The 24,194-nt window shown below is 51.5% G+C and overlaps 1 protein-coding gene across 1 annotated transcript; it reads right to left on the bottom strand.

Moving 5' to 3' along the window:
• Positions 1-18,724: 18,724 nt before the first annotated feature.
• LOC103635544 (acyl transferase 7) lies at positions 18,725-21,014 on the bottom strand. Its single transcript, XM_008657973.2, has 2 exons — positions 20,354-21,014; positions 18,725-20,198 (listed from the first exon to the last, which is right to left on the bottom strand). Exons 1-2 carry the CDS (start codon positions 20,792-20,794, stop codon positions 19,347-19,349), a joined length of 1,293 nt encoding a protein of 430 aa, XP_008656195.1. The 5' UTR covers positions 20,795-21,014; the 3' UTR covers positions 18,725-19,346.
• Positions 21,015-24,194: the final 3,180 nt, after the last annotated feature.

The following is a 24,194-nucleotide window of genomic DNA, read 5'->3' as shown; positions in this document are numbered from 1 at the left end:
ACCTCGCCTTGACTGTCGGCCAGCTTGTTCATTCCGAGATTCAGAACTTCGGCGATGACGAACCGCCCTTCCCAGGGGTGCGTGTAGCCCCCGGGTGCCTTCGGCACGGGGCCGACGAGGTCCAGACCCCACACAGCAAAAGGCCAGGTGATGGGTATCGTCTGCAGAGCCTGAGCGGGCAGGTGGGTCTGCCTCGCATAGAACTGACACCCTTCGCAGGTGCGGACAATTCTAGTGGCGTCGGCCACCGCCGTCGGCCAGTAGAAACCTTGTCGGAAGGCGTTTCCAACAAGGGCTCGGGGTGCTGCATGATGGCCGCAAGCCCCCGAGTGTATCTCTCGTAGGAGCTCCTGACCTTCGGTGATGGGGATGCATCGCTGGAGGATGCCTGAGGGGCTGCGGTGGTAGAGCTCCTTCCCATCCCCCAGCAAGACGAACGACTTGGCGCGTCGCGCCAACCGCCGAGCTTCGGCTTGGTCGAGGGGTAGCTCTCCTCGGTGGAGATATTGCAGGTACGGGGTCTGCCAGTTTCGATTAGGCGTGACCCCGCTTCGCTCCTCCTCGACGTGCAGTGCCTCACCCTCGGGGGCCGAGGGTACCTCGGGCCGAGCTGAGGGTGCCTCGGGCCGAGCCGAGGGTGCCTCGGACTGAGACGAGGGTACCTCGGGCTAGGCCGAGGGTGCCTCGGGCTCGGGCGTGTCGTCGATCTTGACGGAGGGTTGATGCAGGTCTCGGGAGAAGACGTCCAGGGGAACCGTTGTTCGCCCCGAGGCTATTTTAGCCAGCTCGTCCAAAGTCTCGTTGTAGCGCCGGGTGATGTGGTTGAGCTCGAGCCCGTAGAACTTGTCTTCCAGGCGCCGAACCTCATCGCAGTAGGCCTCCATCTTCGGGTCGTGGCAATGGGAGTTCTTCATGACTTGGTCGATGACGAGCTGCGAGTCACCGCGAGCGTCGAGGCGTCGGACCCCTAGCTCGACGGCGATCCGCAACCCGTTGACCAGAGCCTCGTACTCAGCCACATTGTTGGACGCCGGGAAATGGAGGCGTAGCATGTAGCGTAGGTGCTTCCCGAGGGGCGAGATGAAGAGTAGGCCTGCGCCGGCTCCTGTATTCATCAGCGACCCGTCGAAGAACATGGTCCAGAGTTCCGGCTGGATCGGAACTGTTGGGAGCTGGGTGTCGACCCATTCAGCCACGAAGTCCGCCAAGACCTGGGACTTGATGGCCTTCCGAGGGGTGAACGAGATTGTTTCGCCCATGATTTCCACCGCCCACTTCGCGATTCTACCCGAGGCCTCTCGGCACTGGATGATCTCCCCCAGGGGGAAGGATGACACCACAGTTACCGGATGGTACTCGAAATAGTGTCGCAACTTCCACCGCGTCAGGATCACCGCGTACAGCAGCTTCTGAACTTGTGGGTAGCGGATTTTGGTCTCGGACAGTACCTCGCTGATGAAGTAGACTGGCCTCTGGACGGGCAATGTATGCCCCTCTTCTCGTCTCTCAACCACAATCGCGGCGCTAACCACCTGAGTGGTCGCGGTGACGTAGATCAAGAGGGCTTCTCCGGCAGCGGGGGGCACCAAGATGGGCGCATTCGTGAGGAGCGCCTTCAGGTTCCCGAGGGCTTCCTCGGCCTCAGGGGTCCAAGTGAAGCACTCGGCCTTCCTTAAGAGGCGGTACAGAGGTAGGCCTCTTTCGCCGAGGCGTGAGATGAAGCGGCTCAGAGCCGCAAGACATCCCATGACTCTCTGTACGCCCTTCAAGTCCTTGATGGACCCCATGCTGGTGATGGCTGCGATCTTCTTTGGAGACGATGAACCCCAAGAGCATGCCTCGGGGTACCCCGAAGACACACTTTTCGGGATTGAGCTTCACGCCTTTCGCCTTGAGACATCGGAATGTCACTTCAAGGTCGGAAAGGAGGTCGGAGGCTTTCCTCGTCTTGACTATGATGTCATCGACGTAGGCCTCGACCGTCCAGCCAATGTGTTCGCCGAACACATCGTTCATGCACCGCTGGTACGTCGCACCCACATTCCTCAAGCCGAACGACATGGTGACATAGCAGTACATGCCGAAGGGCGTGATGAAAGAAGTCGCGAGCTGGTCGGACTCCTTCATCCTGATTTGGTGGTAACTTAAGTAGGCATTGAGGAAAGATAGGGTTTCGCACCCAGCAGTGGAATCCACGATTTGATCGATGCGAGGCATAGGGTAGGGAACCTTCGGACATGCTTTGTTTAGACCAGTGTAGTCTACACACATCCGCCATTTCCCTCCTCTCTTTCTCACAAGCACAGGGTTGGCAAGCCATTCGGGATGGAATACCTCTTTGATGAACCCTGCCGCCATTAGCTTGTGGATCTCCTCGCCTATGGCTCTACGCTTTTCTTCGTCGAATCGGCGCAGAGGCTGCTTGACGGGTCGGGCTCCGGCTCGGATATCCAGCGAGTGCTCGGCGACATCCCTCGGTATGCCGGGCATGTCCGAGGGACTCCACGCGAAAACGTCGGCGTTCGCGCGGAGAAAGTTGACGAGCACTGCTTCCTATTTGGGATCGAGCTCGGAGCCGATCCGGATCTGCTTGGAAGCATCGCTGCTGGGGTTGAGGGGGACGAACTTGACCGTCTTCGCTGGCTCGAAGTTGCCAGCGTGGCGCTTCACGTTTGGCACCTCCTTAGAGAGGCTCTCCAGGTCGGCAATGAGGGCCTCGGATTCGGCGAGGGCCTCGGCATACTCCACGCACTCGACGTCGCATTCGAACACATGTCGGTACGTGGGGCCGACGGTGATGACCGCGTTGGGGCCCGACATCTTGAGCTTGAGGTAGGTGTAATTGGGGACGGCCATGAACTTCGCGTAGCATGGCCTCCCCTGTACTGTGTGGTAGGTTCCTCGGAACCCGACCACCTCGAACGTGAGGGTCTCCCTTCGGAAGTTGAAGGGTGTCCTGAAGTAGACGGGAAGGTCGAGTCGTCCGAGGGGCTGGACGCGCTTCCCGGGAATGATCCCGTGGAAAGGCGCAGCGCCTGCCCGGACCGAGGACAGATCAACACGCAGGAGCCCGAGGGTCTCGGCGTAGATGATGTTGAGGCTGCTGCCTCCGTCCATGAGGACCTTGGTGAGCCTAACGTCGCCGATGACGGGGTCGACAACGAGCGGGTATTTCCCCGGGCTCGGCACGTGGTCGGGGTGGTCGGCTTGGTTGAAGGTGATGGGCTCGTCGGACTAGTCTAGGTAGACTGGCGCCGCCACCATCACCGAACAGACCTCACGACGCTCTTGCTTGCGGTGCCGAGCCGAGGCGTTTACCGCTTGCCCACCGTAGATCATGAAGCAGTCGCGGACCTCGGGGAACTCTCCTGCCTGGTGATCTTCCTTCTTGTCGTCGTCGCGAGCCCTGCCACCCTCCGCGGGTGGCCCGACCCTGTGGAAGTGGTGCCGAAGCATAGCGCACTCCTCAAGGGTGTGCTTGACGGGCCCCTGATGATAGGGGCACGGCTCCTTGAGCATCTTGTCGAAGAGGTTGGCACCTCCGGGGGGTTTCCGAGGGTTCTTGTACTCGGCGGCGGCGACAAGGTCCGCGTCGGCGGCGTCGCGTTTTGCTTGCGACTTCTTCTTGCCCTTCTTCTTGGCGCCACGCTGAGTTGATGCCTCGGGGGCATCTTCCGGTGGGCGGCCCTGGGGTTGCTTGTCCTTCCGGAAGATAGCCTCAACCGCCTCCTGGCCAGAGGCGAACTTGGTGGCGATGTCCATCAGCTCGCTCGCCATGGTGGGGGTCTTCCGACCCAGCTTGCTGACCAGGTCGCGGCAAGTGGTGCCGGCGAGGAACGCGCCGATGACATCTGAATCGGTGATGTTGGGCAGCTCGGTGCGCTGCTTCGAGAATCGCCGGATATAGTCCCAGAGAGACTCTCCCGGCTGCTGTCGGCAGCTTCGGAGGTCCCAGGAGTTTCCAGGGCGCACGTACATGCCCTGGAAATTGCCGGCGAAGGCTTGGACCAGGTCGTCCCAGTTGGAGATCTGCCCCGGAGGCAGGTGCTCCAACTAGGCGCGAGCGGTGTCGGAGAGGAACAGGGGGAGGTTGCGGATGATGAGGTTGTCATCGTCCGTTCCACCCAGTTGGCAGGCCAGCCGGTAGTCTGCGAGCCACAGTTCCGGCCTCGTCTCCCCCGAGTACTTTGTGATAGTAGTCGAGGTTTGGAACCGGGTCGGGAACGGCGCCCGTCGTATGGCGCGGCTGAAAGCCTGCGGACCGGGTGGTTCGGGCGAGGGACTCTGATCCTCCTCGCTGTCGTAGCGTCCCCCACGCCTGGGGTGGTAGCCTCGGCGCACCCTCTCGTCGAGGTGGGCCCGACGGTCGCGGTGATGGTGCTCGTTGCCGAGGCGACCCGGGGCCGCAGGCGCTGTGTTGCGCGTGCGCCCGGTGTGGACCGAGGCTTCCCGTATGAATCGGGAAGTCGCGGCGCGATGTTCCGAGGGGTACCCCTGCCTTCGGGAGGCGGAGCTTTCGGCCCGTCGGACCGCGGCGCCCTCTAGGAGATTCTTGAGCTCTCCCTGGATTCGCCACCCCTCGGTGGTTGATGGCTCCGGCATCGCGCGGAGAAGCATTGCTGCCGCAGCCAGGTTCTGGCCGACTCCACTGGAAGTGGGTGGCGGCCTCACCCTGACATCGTCGGTGATGCGGTGCTGGAAGCCCTGGGGTAGATGACGCACATCCCCGGCCGGAGGTTGGCCCGCCCATTCCTGCCCGACGTCCCGGCGGATCGGCTCAAGTGTTCCTGCTCCCTCGTCGAGCCTGGCCTGCACCCCGCGGATTTGCTCGAGCTGTGGGTCATGACCCCCCGCCTAAACGGGGACCACTGCTAGCTCCCGTAGGATGTCAACGCGAGGCACAGGCCTAGGGAGATCACCGTTCTCCGGCATACCAAGATGGTTGCCTTCGGAGGGACCCCCTTGATCGACGTGGAAACATTCACGACTTGGGCCGCAGTCCTCGTCGCCGAGGCTGCGGCTACCGTCGGAACAGTCGGAAAGGCAGTAGTCGCATGCGGTCATGAAGTCCCGCATGGCACTGGGGTTACCAAGTCCGGAGAAATCCCAATAGGAGTCGGGCACGTCATCTTCCTCGGACCCCGAGGGCCCGTAGGTCGAGACGTCCGTCAGCCGGTCCCAGGGTGACCGCATACGAAACCCCAGAGGGTTTGGACTCGCCTCTACGAGAGCGTCCGCCAAAGCGAAGTCGCTTGGCGGGTCGAGGCTGAATCCAAAGGGCGTGAGATGGGAATCGGTGGGTACCTCTTGGTCGACGGGCGGTGACGAAGTCACGTCAGGGACTGACTGCACCGTCGTCTCAGGTACGAGGGTGACGCCCAGCAAGCCTTTCGCGAGCGTGCTGGCGTCGTCCGTTTGCTTGGAATTGGTGTCTTTCGGGGAGATGGCGCTCGTCTTCGTCTCAAACGCGAGGTCGATGCCCGACGCGCCCCCCGTTGGGGCGCCGGCGCCGTCGACTTGCTCGACAGCCGACGAGGTGCCGCCTCCTGCTTGGCCTTGGTTGCCCCGCCTCCTCCTCCGTCGGCGAGGGAGAGGGCGGGGTGAGCTCGAATGTTGTTCTTCCACCACGCGGGGAAGACGTCGTCGATTCCGCCGCCGGCGGGCGGGCTGTCGGCCGCCATTGTCGCTGTCGCATGGCGGGGGAAGGAGTATCATGTCGTAGCTGCCGTCGAGGGACATGAACTCAAGACTTCCGAAACGGAGCACCGTCCCGGGCTGGAAAGGTTGCTGGAGACTGCCCATCTGGAGCTTGACGGGAAGCTGTTCGTCAACACGCAGCAGGCCCCTACCTGGCGTGCCAACTGTCAGCGTTTCGAGACCAGGGGGTCCCTGGACCGACGAGTGAAATGTCGCCGCGTGCCTCAGCCCAGATGGGTCGGCGTGAGACGGAGCGCGAAGGGGGGAAAAGGCAGCCGGAGAGAGGGAGGTGGAAATCCCGCGGCCTTCGTGTTTGTCCCGCGCCGAGGTCGGGTGCGCTTGTCGTAGGGGGTTACAAGCGTCCACGTGGGAGGGGAGCGAGCGGCCTCACGCGAGCGCCTGTCCCGTCCTCTTCCCCGCGTGGCCAACCCTCTGTAAGAGGGCCCTGGTCCTTCCTTTTATAGGCGCAAGGAGAGGATCCAGGTGTACAATGGGGGTGTAGCAGAGTGCTAACGTGTCTAGCGGATGAGAGCTAGCGCCCTAAGTACATGCCATCGTGGCAGCCGGAGAGGTTTTGCCACCCGGTTTGTGTGGTGTCGTGGCCGTCGGAGAAGCGCTGGAGCCTAGCGGAAGGACAGTTGTCGGGGCTGTCGAGTCCTTGCTGACGTCCTCTTGCTTCTGTAAGGGGGCTGAGAGCCGCCGTCGTCATAGAGCGTGCGGGGCGCCATCATTACTTGTCTGGCGGAGCGAGCCAGATGGGACGCCGGTCTTGTTCCCCGTAGCCTGAGTCAGTTTGGGTAGGGTAATGATGGCGCCTCCTGTTGACGTGGTCGGTCCGTGCCCTAGGTTGCGCGATGTGGAGGCTCCTCCGAGGTCAAGGTCGAGTCTGTCTTCCGAGGCCGAGGTCGGGTCCGAGCCCCTGGGTCGGGCGAGGCAGAGACCGTCGGCTGAGGCCAAGGCTGAGTCTGAGCCCTGGGGTCGGGCGAAACGGAGTTCGTCGTCTTCCGGGGCTGAGCCCGAGTCCGAGCCCTGGGTCGGGCGGAGCGAAGTTCGCCGTCTTCCGGGGCTGAGCCCGAGTCCGAGCCCTGGGTCGGGCGGAGCGGAGTTCGCCGTCTTCTGGGGCTGAGCCCGAGTCCGAGCCCTGGGTCGGGCGGAGCGGAGTTCGCCGTCTTCCGGGGCTGAGCCCGAGTCCGAGCCCTAGGTCGGGCGGAGCGGAGTTCGCCGTCTTCCGGGGCTGAGCCCGAGTCCGAGCCCTGGGTTGGGCGGAGCGGAGTTCGCCGTCTTCCGAGGCTGAGCCCGAGTCCGAGCCCTGGGTCGGGCGGAGCGGAGTTCGCCGTCTTCCGGGGCTGAGCCCGAGTCCGAGCCCTGGGTCGGGCGGAGCGGAGTTCCCTATGGTGCCTGAGGCCGGGCCTGACTGCCTGTCAGCCTCACTCTGTCGAGTGGCACAGCAGTCGGAGCGGCGCAGGCGGCGCTGTCCTTCTGTCAGGCCGGTCAGTGGAGCGGCGAAGTGACTGCGGTCACTTCGGCTCTGTCGACTGGAGGACGTGCGTCAGGATAAAGGTGTCAGGCCACCTTTGCATTAAATGCCCCTGCGATTTGGTCGGTTGGCGTGGCGATTTGGCCAGGGTTGCTTCTTGGCGAAGACTGGGCCTCGGGCGAGCCGGAAGTATGTTCGTCGCTGGAGGGGGGCCTCGGGCGAGACACAGATCCTCCGGGGTCGGCTGCGCTTGCCCGAGGCTGGGCTCGGGCGAAGCGTGATCGAGTCCCTCGAACGGACCGATCCCTGACTTAGTCGCACCCATCAGGCCTTTGCAGCTTTGTGCTGATGGGGGTTACCGGCTGAGAATTAGGAGTCTTGAGGGTACCCCTAATTATGGTCCCCGACAAGTATCATGTCGTAGCAGCCATCGAGGGACATGAACTCCAGACTCCCGAAATGAAGCATCGTCCCGGGTTAAAGAGGTTGCTGGAGACTACCCATCTGGAGCTTGACGGGAAGCTGTTCGTCAACACGCAGCAGGCCCCTACCTGGCGCGCCAACTGTCGTCGTTTTGACCCCGGGGGGTCCCTGGACCGACGAGTAAATTGTCGCCGCGTGTCCTAGCCCAGATGGGTCGGCGCGAGACGGAGCACGAAGGGGGAGAAACAGCAAAAGGGGAAACCTGCGGCCTTCGTGTTGCCCCGCGCCCAGGTCGGGTGCGCTTGCATTAGGGGGGTTACAAGCGTCCGCGTGGGAGAGTGAGAGAGAGACTGTCCGCCAGCCCGTTCTACCGCGCGGCCAACCTTCTCGTACGAGAGCCCTGGACCTTCCTTTTATAGGCGTAAGGAGAGAGCCCAGGTGTACAATGGGGGTGTAGAAGTGTGCTAACGTGTCTAGCAGAGAGGAGCTAGAGCCCTAAGTACATGCCGTCGTGGCAGCCGGAGAAGTTTTGGCGCCCTGTTCATGTGATGTTGTGGCCGTCGGAGGAGTGCTTGAGCCTTGTGGAAGTACAGCTGTCGGGGCTGTCGGATCCTTGCTGACGTCTCCTTGCTTCCGTAAGGGGCTGAGAGCCGCCGTCTTCATGGAGCACGCGGGGTGCCATCATTACTTGTTTACCGGGGCGAGCCAGATGGGACGCCGGTCTTGTTCCCCGTAGCCTGAGCTAGCTAGGGGTAGGGTAATGATGGCCTTCCCTGTGATGTGGCGGGTCCGAGCCCGAGGTCGGGCGAGGCGGAGGCTCCTCCGAGGTCGAGGTCGAGTCTGAGCCCTGGGGTCTGTAACGCCCAAAATGTGTATATAAAAAAAACTACTTTAAGACTAAGAGATAGTATTCCAAGATTTAAGTATTTTATAATAAGAGATTAAATAAAAGACCCTCATATAATTCAAACCAACTCTTGTTGAATAATGTGACCAGAGACATTCTCCAAAAGAATTAAGTTTAAGAAATACCTTAACAAATATTATACACCATAAAATCTTCTCTTTTAAATAACTATGAACATATTTCTAAACGGACTATATGTTCAAGGAAATCATTTTTACGTGTGTGCATTGAATACTTAAAATGTTTGGATAAAATAAACAAAACTAAACATAGGTATGTATTTATGCACATCATATTGGAGTCATTTGCTGTTAAATTTAATCTTGGAAACCTTGAACTTTGAATCAAATCCAATTTACGAATTGGAGACTTGGAATAAAACTGAAAATATGAAATAGAAAAGAAGAAACATGTTCCTGGGCCGAATGCAGTCCAGCCCATCCTGTCCCTGCCCATCCTCCTTCTGCGACTGGGCCAAAATGGCCTTGACCGGCCCATTTACACACTCGCGTCGTTGTTCCACTACTGGTGGGCCACCTTGGCAGGGTCATCTTCTCAACCGAATGCGCCGGATTCCTAGCTTAGACTTCCGCTGACCTACCGTCCGTGATCTGCGGATCCTCGCTGCAGTGCTCGCTGTTTGGTTTCCACTGCACGGACTTCGCCAAGGTGCATATAAGCCGAAGTTCTGTACCCCTCCTTCCCCCACCCCATCTACACTTGGCTCATTGGAAGCGCCATTGGCGACAGGAGGAAAAGCGGCGGACCGCTCGCGGCTATCCCCAGGCTCACGCCGTCAGCAAGTCGGGGCGGGTTCATGTGGCGACTGGATACGGCCTCGAATCATGCAGCGCTTCGCCCCACCATCACCATCGGTGAGCCATCCTTTCCTCTGTGTACCCTCTTCACCGCTTGTTGATGCTTCCGGGGCTAGGCTGGGCAACCTGTGATTTCGGTGGGGGGAGAGCTGAAGAAGAAGGGGGGGTCCGATCGCCGGTAAAACCTACCTGCTCGTGATCGTCGTCGTAGTAGCTTCATGTAGCTTTTTGCATTTTGGATAAATGATGACCAGATCGCCGGGATGGATGTCTCCGGGGAGGCCCTCGCCGCGGTCCGGGTATGGCATCGTTGGGGCTCCTGGTCGTGAAAGGAGATGAGTGAGGGGGTCGCGCCTGACCATTGGATCTGGAGCCAGCGGTCCCGATTAAACCATCCCATAGCCCTTCACAGGTTAGATCCTGACCGTAGATCGAGCAGGGGGCGGTCAAGTTTAGATCGTGAAAACATTAAGCCTCGACCGTTCGATGCTAGTTGAATGCTTGGGATCGCGCCGTGTATACCCCTACGTGCTTCCAATCCCGACCGTGGATCTCGGATCCAACGGCTGTGGGCCTATACCGGTTCGATGCCGTCCCGATGTGATCTGGGCCTTCCATCTTTGATCGAACGATCCAGGTAATCCCATACCCCTTCGTCGTGGCAATATTCATAAAGAGCCCTCGGACTTCTTTTAAATAAACCCACCGTCCACCCTTATACTGTTAATATTACGGATCGGTCCTGTTTTTCACGATTTAGACCCTAGGTTTTGTAAAATTTGTAGCCGCAACCCTTGTGTCCTTCGTAATTTATAAAATAAATTCAGATTTCGATTTTTAGATTAGAAATAATTCTAGAAACTAGTTTAATTCATATTTAACTCATTTTAACTTCAAAATGACCCATTCCAGTTGCATTAAATTCATAATAATGTTGTTTATCACCTTGTATCCTTGTTTGGTTATGAAACATATATTTAAATTATGCACTTAGCTTATTCTATATTAAACACGTAAAACTTCAGAAAATCGTAACTAATTCATTTTGACTCTGATTTGATCCATTCGAATTGCGTTAGCATCGTATAAATATTTACTAAGAAGTAGCGATATTTATTATATGATATCCCATACTTTTATTATTAGGTAACTAATCTGATTAATATATGTTTTGTGGATTAGCTTATTCTAATATTAATATAGTATTCTTATAATTATAATTTGATTAAAATATAATCTCTAGTCAAGTTATAATTAAGATTAAAGGTGAAATGATTATTTATTTAGATTGTATTTATAAAACCAACTCAAGACCTAGTTTTAATTACTTCATCACGTAGACCTTCCGAATACCATAACTCCTTAACCGTAACTCTGATTTTAGTAGTTCTCGAGCCTGTGATCTCGTTACGACGTGTAGATTATTAATACGCAGTTTAATCTTATGTTTGGTGTGATGTTAATTTTGCCTATACATGTTTGTCTGTATTGCAACGTTTATCAGTGAGGTTACAAGTCATCTGAAGAGCAAGTTGGTACCTGGAATCTCAAGTCCCAGGCAAGTTGTGCCCTTGATCACTTCTTTTTACCCACTCATGTTCTAATTAATCATAATGATCTGCATAGGTTAATTTTGATGGGACCCAATAGGTTACCCTAGTTTGTCTATCTTTATACCTTGTTTACCACTGAACTTTTTGGGTAGTACTTGCTAGTGCTTTATGTGGTTTTGGGTATGAAGATACATTATTCATAATTATACTTCTGTTATCCATTGTTATTTACTGTTCATGATAAGATCATTATGTTAATTGGAACATAGAGCTTAACTTGAGAAACACGTGCCACCACAAGGGTTTATGGACGCCCTTGGCTGATTAATTAGGAAAGCTAGTGGAGGACTACCTTACCCGAAAGGGGCAAGGGCAGTAGGGGAGTGGTCAGTGTAGGGAGGTCCTTGGTTGATTTTGCTGCGATGGCGGTCAGACAAGAACCCTGCATTGGAGCTTCCTATAAACTGTAGCGGGTTTTCTAAAGCTAGTGGAACTTTGTAAAGGCCTCGTAGTGTTACCCTGCCTCGCCTGCTCGGTAGAGGTGTATGGGAAGTCGCGATCCCTTGGCAGATGGGTAACATGACTTGTGGGTAAAGGGTACCACCTCTGCAGAGTGTAAAACTGGTATACTAGCCGAGCTCACGGTCATGAGCAGCTCAGGACTCTCTGATGATTAATTTATGGAACTAAATTCAATTTGTCATATGCATTGCATCGCAGGTGATGTTGTTACTACTTTTGTTCAACTACTTAATTGGGTTGGTATTTACTTATACTTAGTAATTGCTAATAAAATTTTGACCAACTTTAAAAGCAATGCTCAGCTCTAACCATCCTCTTTGGTAAGCCTTACACTTCACGTGAGCTCCCACCTTTGGCGAGTTCATGCACATTATTCCCCACAACTTGTTGAGCGATGAACGTATGTGAGCTCACTCTTGCTGTCTCACACCCCCCACAGGTCAAGAACAGGTACCGCAGGATGAGGCGCATGGAGGACGCTGCGATGAGTTTGTGAGAGAGATCTAGGACGTCGTATCCCAGTCAACTTTGGGTTGCTGGACCGTTGTCTCCTTATAATGTAATTATTTATTTATTTTGTACAGAACTCATGTTATATAGTAAAGATGTGGCATTCGATCCTGTGCCATGATTCATCATATGTGTGAGACTTGGTCCCAGCACACCTGGTGATTATGTTCGCGCCCGGGCTTTGGACCCCTAAAACCCGGGTGTGACAGAAGTGGTATCAGAGGAATGTTGACTGTAGGACGAAACCTAGATAGAACTGGACAACCAATACTTTCTTACCTTTGCTACTCTGATTCTTTTCTAAACTTTTCTTAATATTTTATCATCTAATTCCGCTTACTCTGAGTATCCTTACCTTTTCCTTCTAAAGACAAACTTGGATTTCACACCTTGAAATCCTGTACCTAAAAGTGACCTTTAGAAATAGGAGACCTATTAATAGGAACAAAAACAAAACTATATTTTTTTATATAGTATCTATGCACTTGAATGTTTGTTCTTATGGTATTTGTCTGTTTTGGATCTTTGATTGAGTGTGATGAGTTGTGGAGTAATGTCCACAATTACATCTGCATATACATATAGGCATAAATAGAATTCATAAGATAACTAAACAACTTAGATTACCCTCCATTACAGTGTACCAATTTTATATAGATCCATCTTATCTTAAAAGACTCTCCCTTATCTTAACGGGTTCTCCCTTATCTTAAGAATTCTTTTTTATCTTAATAGATCCACCTTATCTCAAAAGATCCTAACTTATCCTAATTAAAATATATCTAGCATAAAAGATTTATCTTATCTTAAAGGATACTTTATTACCTTAGTGGATTCATCTTGCCCTAAGTAGCATATTTATCCCACTCTAGAATAACAACCATGAGTTAATCCAACAATTTATTTAGATCTTATTTAGTCTAGAATAGTTATATCAATTTATTCTAGATCTGATCCAATCTAATAGGTTACCTAACCTAACGAAGTCTAACCTTAAGTTGAGCTAACCTACAAGTCACTTCACCAGTTGATAGTGGTAAAGTAAATGCGACTCTACTCCTATAGAACATGTTCTAACCCACCCAATAGAGTCATGACGAATTGTATAATCTGTCTATCCCCACCTAACATCAAACAAACTTTTGACCTACAACATATAGTCTATATCATCCATATCTATCTTAACCACCAACTCCGATGATATACACTAACCTCGAATCAATGAGACCAAGACCGGAGAAGAAAAGATCAACATCGACAAGGAAGCATATAACAGTCAAAGCGAATCTCGAGATAAATCAAGACTTAAACATTTGGAACGAAGTCTTTTCCTTCCCATAATTCTTCTAGACTCAACATATCCCTACTCTAACTATCTCTAATCCTACCTAACGGTGTGGTTAAACATAAAAGATACTCGTGCTTTACTAATCATCTGCTAATTAGTATTAAAGACAAAAAAACTCTTAATCTAGAATCTTAATTACAAAACAATCTTTGTATATCCCCTTTCTTACTAATCTCGAGGACGAGATTTCTGTTAAGGGGGGTAGGATTTGTAACGCCCAAAATGTGTATATAAAAAAACTACTTTAAGACTAAGAGATAGTATTCCAAGATTTAAGTATTTTATAATAAGAGATTAAATAAAAGACCCTCATATAATTCAAACCAACTCTTGTTGAATAATGTGACCAGAGACATTCTCCAAAAGAATTAAGTTTAAGAAATACCTTAAGAAATATTATACACCATAAAATCTTCTCTTTTAAATAACTATGAACATATTTCTAAACGGACTATATGTTCAAGGAAATCATTTTTACGTGTGTGCATTGAATACTTAAAATGTTTGGATAAAATAAACAAAACTAAACATAGGTATGTATTTATGCACATCATATTGGAGTTATTTGCTATTAAATTTAATCTTGGAAACCTTGAACTTTGAATCAAATCCGATTTACGAATTTGAGACTTGGAATAAAACTGAAAATATGAAATAGAAAAGAAAAAACATGTTCCAGGGCCGAATGCAGTTCAGCCCATCCTGTCCCTGCCCATCCTCCTTCTGCGACTGGGCCAAAATGGCCTTGACCGGCCCATTTACACACTCGCGTCGTTGTTCCACTGCTGGTGGGCCACCTTGGCAGGGTCATCTTCTCAACTGAATGCGCCGGATTCCTAGCTTAGACTTCCGCTGACCTGCCGTCCGTGATCTGCGGATCCTCGTCGCAGTGCTCGCTGTTTGGTTTCCACTGCACGGACTTCGCCAAGGTGCATATAAGCCGAAGTTCTGTACCCGTCCTTCCCCCACCCCATCTACCCTTGGCTCCTTGGAAGCGCCATTGGCGACAGGAGGAAAAGCGGCGGACCGCTCGCGGCTATCCCCAGGCTCACGCCGTCAGCAAGTCGGGGCGGGTTCGTGTGGCGACTGGATACGGCCTCGAATCATGCAGCGCTTCGCCCCACCATCACCATCGGTGAGCCATCCTTTCCTCTGTGTACCCTCTTCACCGCTTGTTGATGCTTCCGGGGCTAGGTTGGGCAACCTGTGATTTCGGTGGGGGGAGAGCTGAAGAAGAAGGGGGGGTCCGATCGTCGGTAAAACCTACCTGCTCGTGATCGTCGTCGTAGTAGCTTCATGTAGCTTTTTGCATTTTGGATAAATGATGACCAGATCGCCGGGATGGATGTCTCCGGGGAGGCCCTCGCCGTGGTCCGGGTATGGCATCGTTGGGGCTCCTGGTCGTGAAAGGAGATGAGCGAGGGGGTCGCGCCTGACCATTGGATCTGGGGCCAGCGGTCCCGATTAAACCATCCCATAGCCCTTCACAGGTTAGATCCTGATCGTAGATCGAGTAGGGGGCGGTCAAGTTTAGATCGTGAAAACATTAAGCCTCGACCGTTCGATGCTAGTTGAATGCTTGGGATCGCGCCGTGTATACCCCTACGCGCTTCCAATCCCGACCGTGGATCTCGGATCCAACGGCTGTGGGCCTATACCGGTTCGATGTCGTCCCGATGTGATCTGGGCCTTCCATCTTTGATCGAACGATCCAGGTAATCCCATACCCCTTCGTCGTGGCAATATTCATAAAGAGCCCTCGGACTTCTTTTAAATAAACCCGTTGTCCACCCTTATACTGTTAATATTACGGATCGGTCCTGTTTTTCACGATTTAGACCCTAGGTTTTGTAAAATTTGTAGCCGCAACCCTTGTGTCCTTCGTAATTTATAAAATAAATTCAGATTTCGATTTTTAGATTAGAAATAATTCTAGAAACCAGTTTAATTCATATTTAACTCATTTTAACTTCAAAATGACCCATTCCAGTTGCATTAAATTCATAATAATGTTGTTTATCACCTTGTATCCTTGTTTGGTTATGAAACATATATTTAAATTATGCACTTAGCTTATTCTATATTAAACACGTAAAACTTCGGAAATCGTAACTAATTCATTTTGACTCCGATTTGATCCGTTCGAATTGAGTTAGCGTCGTATAAATATTTACTAAGAAGTAGCGATATTTATTATATGATATCCCATACTTTTATTATTAGGTAACTAATCTGATTAATATATGTTTTGTGGATTAGCTTATTCTAATATTAATATAGTATTCTTATAATTATAATTTGATTAAAATATAATCTCTAGTCAAGTTATAATTAAGATTAAAGGTGAAATGATTATTTATTTAGATTATATTTATAAAACCAACTCAAGATCTAGTTTTAATTACTTCATCACGTAGACCTTCCGAATACCATAACTCCTTAACCGTAACTCTGATTTTAGTAGTTCTCGAGCCTGTGATCTCGTTACGACGTGTAGATTATTAACACGCAGTTTAATCTCATGTTTGGTGTGATGTTAATTTTGCCTATACATGTTTGTCTGTATTGCAACGTTTAGCAGTGAGGTTACGAGTCATCTGAAGAGCAAGTTGGTACCTGGAATCTCATGTCCCAGGCAAGTTGTGCCCTTGATCACTTCTTTTTACCCACTCATGTTCTAATTAATCAAAATGATCTACATAGGTTAATTTTGATGGGACCCAATAGGTTACCCTAGTTTGTCTATCTTTATACCTTGTTTACCACTGAACTTTTTGGGTAGTACTTGCTAGTGCTTTATGTGATTTTGGGTATGAAGATACATTATTCATAATTATACTTATGTTATCCATTGTTATTTACTGTTCATGATAAGATCATTATGTTAATTGGAACATAGAGCTTAACTTGAGAAACACGTGCCACCACAAGGGTTTATGGACGCCCTTGGCTGATTAATTAGGAAAGCTAGTGGAGGACTACCTAACCCAAAAGGGGCAAGGGCAGTAGGGGAGTGGTCAGTGTAGGGAGGTCCTTGGTTGATTTTGCTGCGATGGTGGTCAGACAAGAACCCTGCATTGGAGCTTCCTATAAACTGTAGCGGGTTTTCTGAAGCTAGTGGAACTTTGTAAAGGCCTCGTAGTGTTACCCTGCCTCGCCTCCTCGGTAGAGGTGTATGGGAAGTCGCGATCCCTTAGCAGATGGGTAACATGACTTGTGGGTAAAGGGTACCACCTCTGCAGAGTGTAAAACTGGTATACTAGCCGAGCTCACGGTCATGAGCAGCTCAGGACTCTCTGATGATTAATTTATGGAACTAAATTCAATTTGTCATATGCATTGCATCGCAGGTGATGTTGTTACTACTTTTGTTCAACTACTTAATTGGGTTGGTATTTACTTATACTTAGTAATTGCTAATAAAATTTTGACCAACTTTAAAAGCAATGCTCAGCTCTAACCATCCTCTTTGGTAAGCCTTACACTTCACGTGAGCTCCCACCTTTGGCGAGTTCATGCACATTATCCCCCACAACTTGTTGAGCGATGAACGTATGTGAGCTCACTCTTGCTGTCTCACACCCCCCCCCACACAGGTCAAGAACAGGTACCGCAGGATGAGGCGCATGGAGGACGCTGCGATGAGTTCGTGAGAGAGATCTAGGCCGTCGTCTCCCAGTCAACTTTGGGTTGCTGGACCGTTGTCTCCTTATAATGTAATTATTTATTTATTTTGTACAGAACTCCTGTTATATAGTAAAGATGTGACATTCGATCATGTGCCATGATTCATCATATGTGTGAGACTTGGTCCCAGCACACCTGGTGATTATGTTCGCGCCCGGGCTTTGGACCCCTAAAACCCGAGTGTGACAGGGTCGGGCGAGGCGGAGTCCGTCTTCCGAGGCCGAGGCTGAGTCCGAGCCCTGGGGTCGGTCGAGGCGGAGTTCGTCTTCCGGGGTCGAGGCTGAGTCCGAGCCTTGGGGTCGGGCGAGGCGGAGTCCGTCTTCCGAGGCCGAGTCCGAGCCCTGGGGTCGGGAGAGGCACAGTCCGTCTTCCGAGACCGAGGCTGAGTCCGAGCCCTGGGGTCGGGCGAGGCGGAGTTCGTCTTCTGGGGTCGAGGCTGAGTCCGAGCCCTGGGGTCGGGCGAGGCGGAGTCCGTCTTCCGAGGCCAAGGCTGAGTCGGAGCCCTGGGGTCGGGCGAGGCGGAGTCCGTCTTCCGGGGTCGAGGCTGAGTCCGAGCCCTAGGTCGGGCGAGGCGGAGCTTCCCATGGCGCCCGAGGTTGGACTTAGCTGCTGTCAGCCTCACTCTGTCGAGTGGCACAGCAGTCGGAGCGGGGCAGGCGATGCTGTTTTCCTGTCAGGTCGGTCAGTGGAGCGGCGAAGTGACTGCGGTCACTTCGGCTCTGTCGACCTAGGAGCGCGCGTCAGGATAAGGTGTCAGTCTATCCTTGCATTAAATGCTCCTGCGATACGGTCGGTTGGCGTGGCGATCTGGCCAAGGTTGCTTCTCCGCGAAGCCTGCCTGAGCTGGGCCTCGGACGAGTCGAAGGTGCGCTCGTTGCTTGAGGGGACCCTCGGGCGAGACGTGAATCCTTCGGGGTCGGCTGCCTTTGCCCGAGGCTGGGCTCGGGCGAGGCGAGATCGTGTCCCTTGAGTGGATTGAGCCTTGACCTTGATCGCGCCCATCAGGCCTTTGCAGCTTTGTGCTGATGGGGTTACCAGCTGAGATTGGGAGTCTTGGGGGTACCCCTAATTATGGTCCCCGACAAATTTAGTCCCTTTTAGTCTCTAATTTACCAAACATAAGGACTAAAGAAGGGACTAAACCAATTTAGTCCCTAGTCCCTTAAGGGATAGCTAAAGGGGACTAAACCTTTTTTTTCCCTCAGCTGCCCTTATCACTAACCTGATTATACACAGCTACATGCAAATGTACTGAAGCTAACAGGGTTTAGTATACACTGAAGACAATACGTACAGCTCTATACACTGCAGACTCTCAACGGTTACCGGCAAGGCAAGGGTATTTCAGACTTTGTATAGTTTTTAGAATCTAATTAGTCCCTACAACCAAACAGGCTAGAGACTAAAGTTTAGTCTAGGGACTAAAGTTTAGTCCTATAGCTAATGAAACCAAACGGGGCCTTAGTAAAGCCGATGCCAGAGATGAAGTTAGCCTGAGGTCGAGAGCAATCTCACCTAGACCTAGTAGATTCTACCGAGAAACAAAAAAACTCTCCCACCACGACCTACTAGATTATCTTTTTGTCTTGTGTTTAGAAGTTGTCTTCCTAATTTATAGAGTGGGCTCCAACTCCAAATGATCTCACGTAAAAAAGAAAACCGACTCGCCCATGATTTAATTGATTCGGTTCTAAATTTAACATATAAGATATAAACGAAATTAAAGTGAAAATTAAAAAAAAATAGAGATAGAAAAATTGCCCGTAATAAATCATGCAGATGTTCACGCGAAAAATAATATGCAGTATGTACCCATTACTGCTATGTTTCTTTGCAAGATCACATATCTTGTAGTTCATGTGTATACAATTTGACCCAAAAAAAAGAGTTAACACTACTATATTACAAATAAAATCTGATTATAGTATTTAGGGGCAGACTAGTTGGTGGCTTCCCACCAAGTCCAGCTTTGATATTTCCTTCAAATCAAAGCCCCCAAGAACCAGAAAGGAGCACAAAAGAGAAAAAACCCGGCACCGACAAAAGAGAATACACCCAAAGAAAATAAGGAATCCAATACCAATCCCAACAACTATTCTAGCTGTCCCGCCATACCTCTCCTCCTGTCCTTCATTTCACCTCTCCTGGCTCTAGCTGGCTGCTTGTCTTGTCTGTATGTACGCCACCACCTTTGTTATTAGTATCTTTTTTGTTATTGCTATACGTATTAGTTTACTGTTTGCATTTTTGTTGTTGTTGTTGACCACTCGCCAGAAGGCTGCAACGTGATTACTAATTACCGACTGCTAATTACCACAGTAACGGAGACGAGAGAAAAAAAATCAAGAAACCGATGAACAAACGGGGGGCTGACGGAGACGAAGGCCGTGTGGTCGACGGGACACTAGTTCATGTCCACCATGGCGTCGTGGAAGCGCGAGACGCGGTCGGGCGTCACGCACTGCGTGATGAGCCTCGCCCCTGGCTTGTGGGCCCATGGCTTGACGAGGATGCACGTGGCGATGTAGTCCAAGTTCGTCAGCGGCACCACGTGGGCGGGCGGGCCCCAGCCGTAGTCCACCTCCGCGAAGCCCAGCCGCGTCCAGTCCGACACCAGCAGCGTCCGGTAGTCGGAGGTGATCTGGTAGGGGTCGGCGTCCTCCTCCCCCGCGGCCCACCGCGCGAACTCGGACGGCAGCCGCTTCTTTCCCTCCCTGATGACCTTCACCACGTCGGCGACGGACGACGAGGACACCTTGTCGGCCGTGGATGCGACGCGCATGATGTAGTAGCAGTTGCCGTAGAAGCCGGCGCCGCCACGCGGGAGGCGGGCGCCGAGAAGCGGCCGCGCGTTCATGGCGAAGCAGAGCTGCACGGGGGTGTCCGGGTCCTCGAACCCCGCCGCGCGGGTGCGGCTCTGCCACGCCTTGGCGATGAGCACCTCGAACGCGGAGCAGCGGCCCCCGCCCGTGGCCGCCGCGAACTGGGACTTGAAGTGGTCGATGTAGTCAGCGGAGATGTCCACGGCCAGGTACTCGAGGCGCTTGGCGCCCGTGGGCTCGGGGAGGCTGCCGACCAGCGCGCCGGCCGGGTCCGGGATGGCGTCGCGGGCCCAGGTGGGCGCCACGGAGACCCGGTCCGCCCCGCGCGCCAGCTCCCCCACCGCGCCCATGAACTTGGCCGCGCCGAGCCCGTCCGCCACCGCGTGGCTGAACCGGAAGCCCACCACGAAGCCGCCGCACTCGAACGCTGTCACCTGCACGGAGAGGTCAGAGAGAGAGAGAGAGAGAGAGAGAGAGAGAGAGAGAGAGAGAGAGAGCTGGGAGTCGCAAATCCACGGCGAAGCAACGCAATCCCGCACAATGCAGATGGAATTAATCCACGGACGGCCGCCTGTGCGTGTGCGCGTACCTGGACGAGTAGGATCAGCTTGCTCTCCTCCTGGTGGGTAGGCCTCGGCAGCGGGTGCGGCAGCAGGTCGTCCTTGGGGATCTGGAGCGGGTACTCGAGGTAGTCGACGTCCTCCAGGCGGCACCGCACAGCGGCCTCGATAAACCAGACGCCCTCGGCGCTGCAGTCGACGTGGAGGCCCCCGGCGCCCTCGGAAACGGCGAGGCGGCCGGCCAGCGGGTAGTAGTCGACCAGCGCCCGCGCGAGGGCCCGCTCGATGGTCTCCGAGGGGCTCGCCCCGTCACGCGCCGGGTCGGGCTTGAAGACGTGCAGCGACTCGATGAGCGCCATCTGCGTCGGGTACCGGTCCAGCCACGACAGGCCGTGAGGGCCGGTGGGGGTGGGCTCCGCCGGCGGCACCAGGCGCTGCGCCAGCCGCTCCACCGCCGCTGCCGGCTCCATTGCTCACCACCTCACCGAAAGGAAAGGAGGGGAGGGGACGGTCTCTTTCTCTCCCTCCTTTCCCTTGGTCTTGGGGGATTTGGCCTCCGAGAGAGCGGTGGTGGTGAGTGCCTGAGTGGTGACCTGGTAGTGGCCCTGGTGGGTGGGGTGTGCCGTGTGCGCTGTCCTGTGTAGTAGAGGTGAAGTGAACTCAAGTGTTGGTTTCTTGTGCCTGGGCCCTGGGGAGGTGGTGGTTTATATAGATGGTGAGTTCCGGAGTGGATCAGCGGCGCGGGGCTCCGGGTACGAGGGGAGGGTTGGCGGCTGGCGCACGGTGGCGGGCGAGGGGACGCCTACGGGGACGTCGACAGGCTGCCAGAGGCAGGGGCCGCAAAGCGGCAGCCGTGCGCGATGCCCGATGGGTAACGGTAGGAAGGGCGAGGGAAAGGTGCCGGACTGTGTCGACGAGGACGTGAGTCACATGGACCGGGTCCACGGGTACACCGTGGCCGCTCGCCCACAGTCCGTTTACATTTCACTTTTATTTATTTTTAAGTTATTTATGCAAATCATTTGCCTGGTGTAGCTAGTAAAACGAGGGCCTTAGCTTCTATCGACACCCGGGGCCGTTCCTGGCTTTTCAGGGGCACAATGCGAAATTCGATATAAATACTCCATCTACACACAAATATATATAATTATACACATATCACTGAATATTTAACGTATAAAAATTATTATGCATTGTTTTAAAGTTTATAAGATAATAGATATAAAATATAGCAAAAAATACTTATTTGTTATATAATATTATTACAAATATCTTCTAACATTTAGTGATACAAAGTCATCGCTTATATCATCGAGATCAGTCTCATCCAATAACTTTTTCGATATATAGAATCGTCAAGCCATTTAACCTCTCTTGAGTTATTGTTGACCATAAATAGTTCGATAAGTAATTGAGACATTAGTTTAACAATATAAATGAGACTAGTCGATAATTCGATAGCGTATCGTTTTATGCGTATTTGTGTCTAGAATAGATAGATTTAACAAAAAAATGCTAGTGTCTAGTGGCTAGGGGGCCCTCTATTTTTTGGGTCCGGTGGGGCCGCACCCACGGCACCCCTTGGGGTCGGCCCTGTCGACACCGTGCACAAGCATATTCTTGACATGTTTGGTTGTGATTCTAGACAATTTAACAAAAAACTATTTTTAAGACCATCTCCAACGGCTTCTAGTATTTATGTTCCAAATATCTCTATATTAGGCTCATCTCAAAAGTCTAAAAGCTCAAAAAATATACCAAATCCAAGAGTTCCTTAAAAATATCCCAATGCAATCCATCAAGCTCGGTTGACCTTTTCTTAAACTGAATATGGAGGTGAAGCAGTAGAAGCTTGTGACATTGAGCTAGTAAGGGAGCGACCACCTCTCCTGGCTGCCGCATGACGTGAACTGGAGTGTGCGGCACCGCGGAGCGTCGCAGGGGAGCACGGCGTACGTTGATGACGCCACGAGGTCCAGCCGTCCAGACTGGGAGAGTGGGAGGCCCTCACGTACCGCAAAAAACACATGTTGGGACGACAGTGGCTTAACCCTAAATCTATACCGCAAAGCTTTGGTTTTGGGGCACCGAAAAAATTAGGAGCATAGAATAGGATTTGTTGGATAGAGGTTTTCCACATTTACCTCTAAAATATTGTTTTATGTATATAATTGGGAGCTTTTGGAGATGCTCTAAGCTTATCTTATAAGAGCATCAATAATAGTTCCCATTAAAAAACTCCATAAATATCATGTTTAGAAAGTCCCTTAATAAATATTAATAGTCACAAAACCTTTACTCTCTAATGTTTCCCTTCTTTTAGGTTGCTAAACCTTTTTAAAAGATATTGGATCACCTTTTTAAATAATTGAAACCACTTTTTTGAAAAATAAGTGAGAATATAACAAATCCTTACCGTTGTAAATATACACATGAAAATCATGATGCAACAAAGCAACTGACAATAGTATATAGGGAATTCAAGAAAAAAACATCTAGGCAGCGAGAGATTGAGATTAGGTGTCCCATTCTTTTTTTCCTTTTCTATTATGATGATAAAAGGGTGTGAAACAGTGGCTTGCACAGTGGTGGGAGCGTAATCATGTTGTTGCGTCTGGATATGACCGATGTCTTGTAGTCACTATGCTCATGTGCCTCTGCGTGGGATAGGTGTGCGCATTAAATGCGAGTGTCCCCCGCTAGCCTTTGGGTGCCTTTGTCCTATCTGCCTAGGATCGGCTCGGGCGAGACGGATGGAGTGGTGGTTACTTTGGGCGAGGCGGAGATTTGCCTGAAGCGGGCGACCCTCGGGGAGGGGCCTCGGTGTCTGTAGGGAAGCCTCCGCGGTGGGCCTCGGGTTTAGAGGTGTCTCGGCTGCTTTCCTTCGGGGGCTATGTCTTAACCTCTCATGAGTGCGTTTTTAGAGGGATAATCTAGGTACTCCTAATTATCACACCCGAACACATGGATTCTCACATTTTGCTTGTCTCCAACTCAAAATCATGTTCTAGGCTCAAACTCGTCTCCAAATGCACCTTTTCTAAAATCTCTTAGTCCAAAGGATCTAAGATGCTAAAAAATGTTCCTAACGACAGCTAGAACTTATCCAAACATGTGAACTAGTCACAACTCACCTCATCCAATATTTGTTCTATTTTGCCTCTATTTGAGCGATAAGTTGAGTTGGATTCCATAATCTAGTCTTTATGAACCTGCAAGTACACACTCATCAAACTAGTTAGTATTTGGGGTTGTGTTGGTCATTAATCACCAAAACTAAGTTAGAAATGACATATAGCATATTTCCCTTCCACTCAAAGTTATTGCTCCTAGTAGGACTTACCTAGCTTCACAATGCCCTTGTTTAAACTGGGTTTTTGGAAACTTTTTAATAGATAATTGCTAATGCTCTACTATACAAAACTAACAGTGATTTTTAGAGTTTTGAAGGTTTGGGTGTAGCATTAGGAAGCAAACCAAAATTTCTTGAGCGCAAATAATTTTTATTGGCTCTAATTCATCCACTTTGGTTGTTTGATTCGATCCTTCATAAAGATTGTAGGTGTACCACAAACTCTATATGATCCACGCGGGTACAACAATCATTATAGCAATAGTTTGGGCTTCAAGCGTAACTACAGTCATTATAAAATAGAGTATGTGTGTGCAATCATTATAGCAATAGTTTGGGCTTCAAGAGTAACTACAGTCGGCTAGCTTTACTCTCTCACTACTAAAAGCTAGCGCGCATAGAAAATGCACTAGCTTAAGTTTGAGCGTGTGTGTGCAATCTGCATGTTAGCGCCTTGATCCAGCGGTGGTTTAGGCCTAAGCCTCCTCTCTGTGATTTTCTCTAGTACCCGTAGTGCC

Source organism: Zea mays, chromosome 8 (assembly GCF_902167145.1).
Source record: "Zea mays cultivar B73 chromosome 8, Zm-B73-REFERENCE-NAM-5.0, whole genome shotgun sequence".
Classification (NCBI taxonomy): domain Eukaryota; kingdom Viridiplantae; phylum Streptophyta; class Magnoliopsida; order Poales; family Poaceae; genus Zea; species Zea mays.
This window is presented reverse-complemented; position numbering and strand designations above follow the sequence as displayed.

What these genes read in the sequence shown, in the direction of transcription:
- LOC103635544 (XM_008657973.2), bottom strand. Translation starts at nt 20,794, where the DNA reads ATGGAGCCGGCAGCGGCGGTGGAGCGGCTGGCGCAGCGCCTGGTGCCG. An exon ending in AGCTGATCCTACTCGTCCAG is followed by an intron (nt 20,199 to 20,353) that starts GTACGCGCACAC and finishes CTCTCCGTGCAG; the next exon opens with GTGACAGCGTTCGAGTGCGG.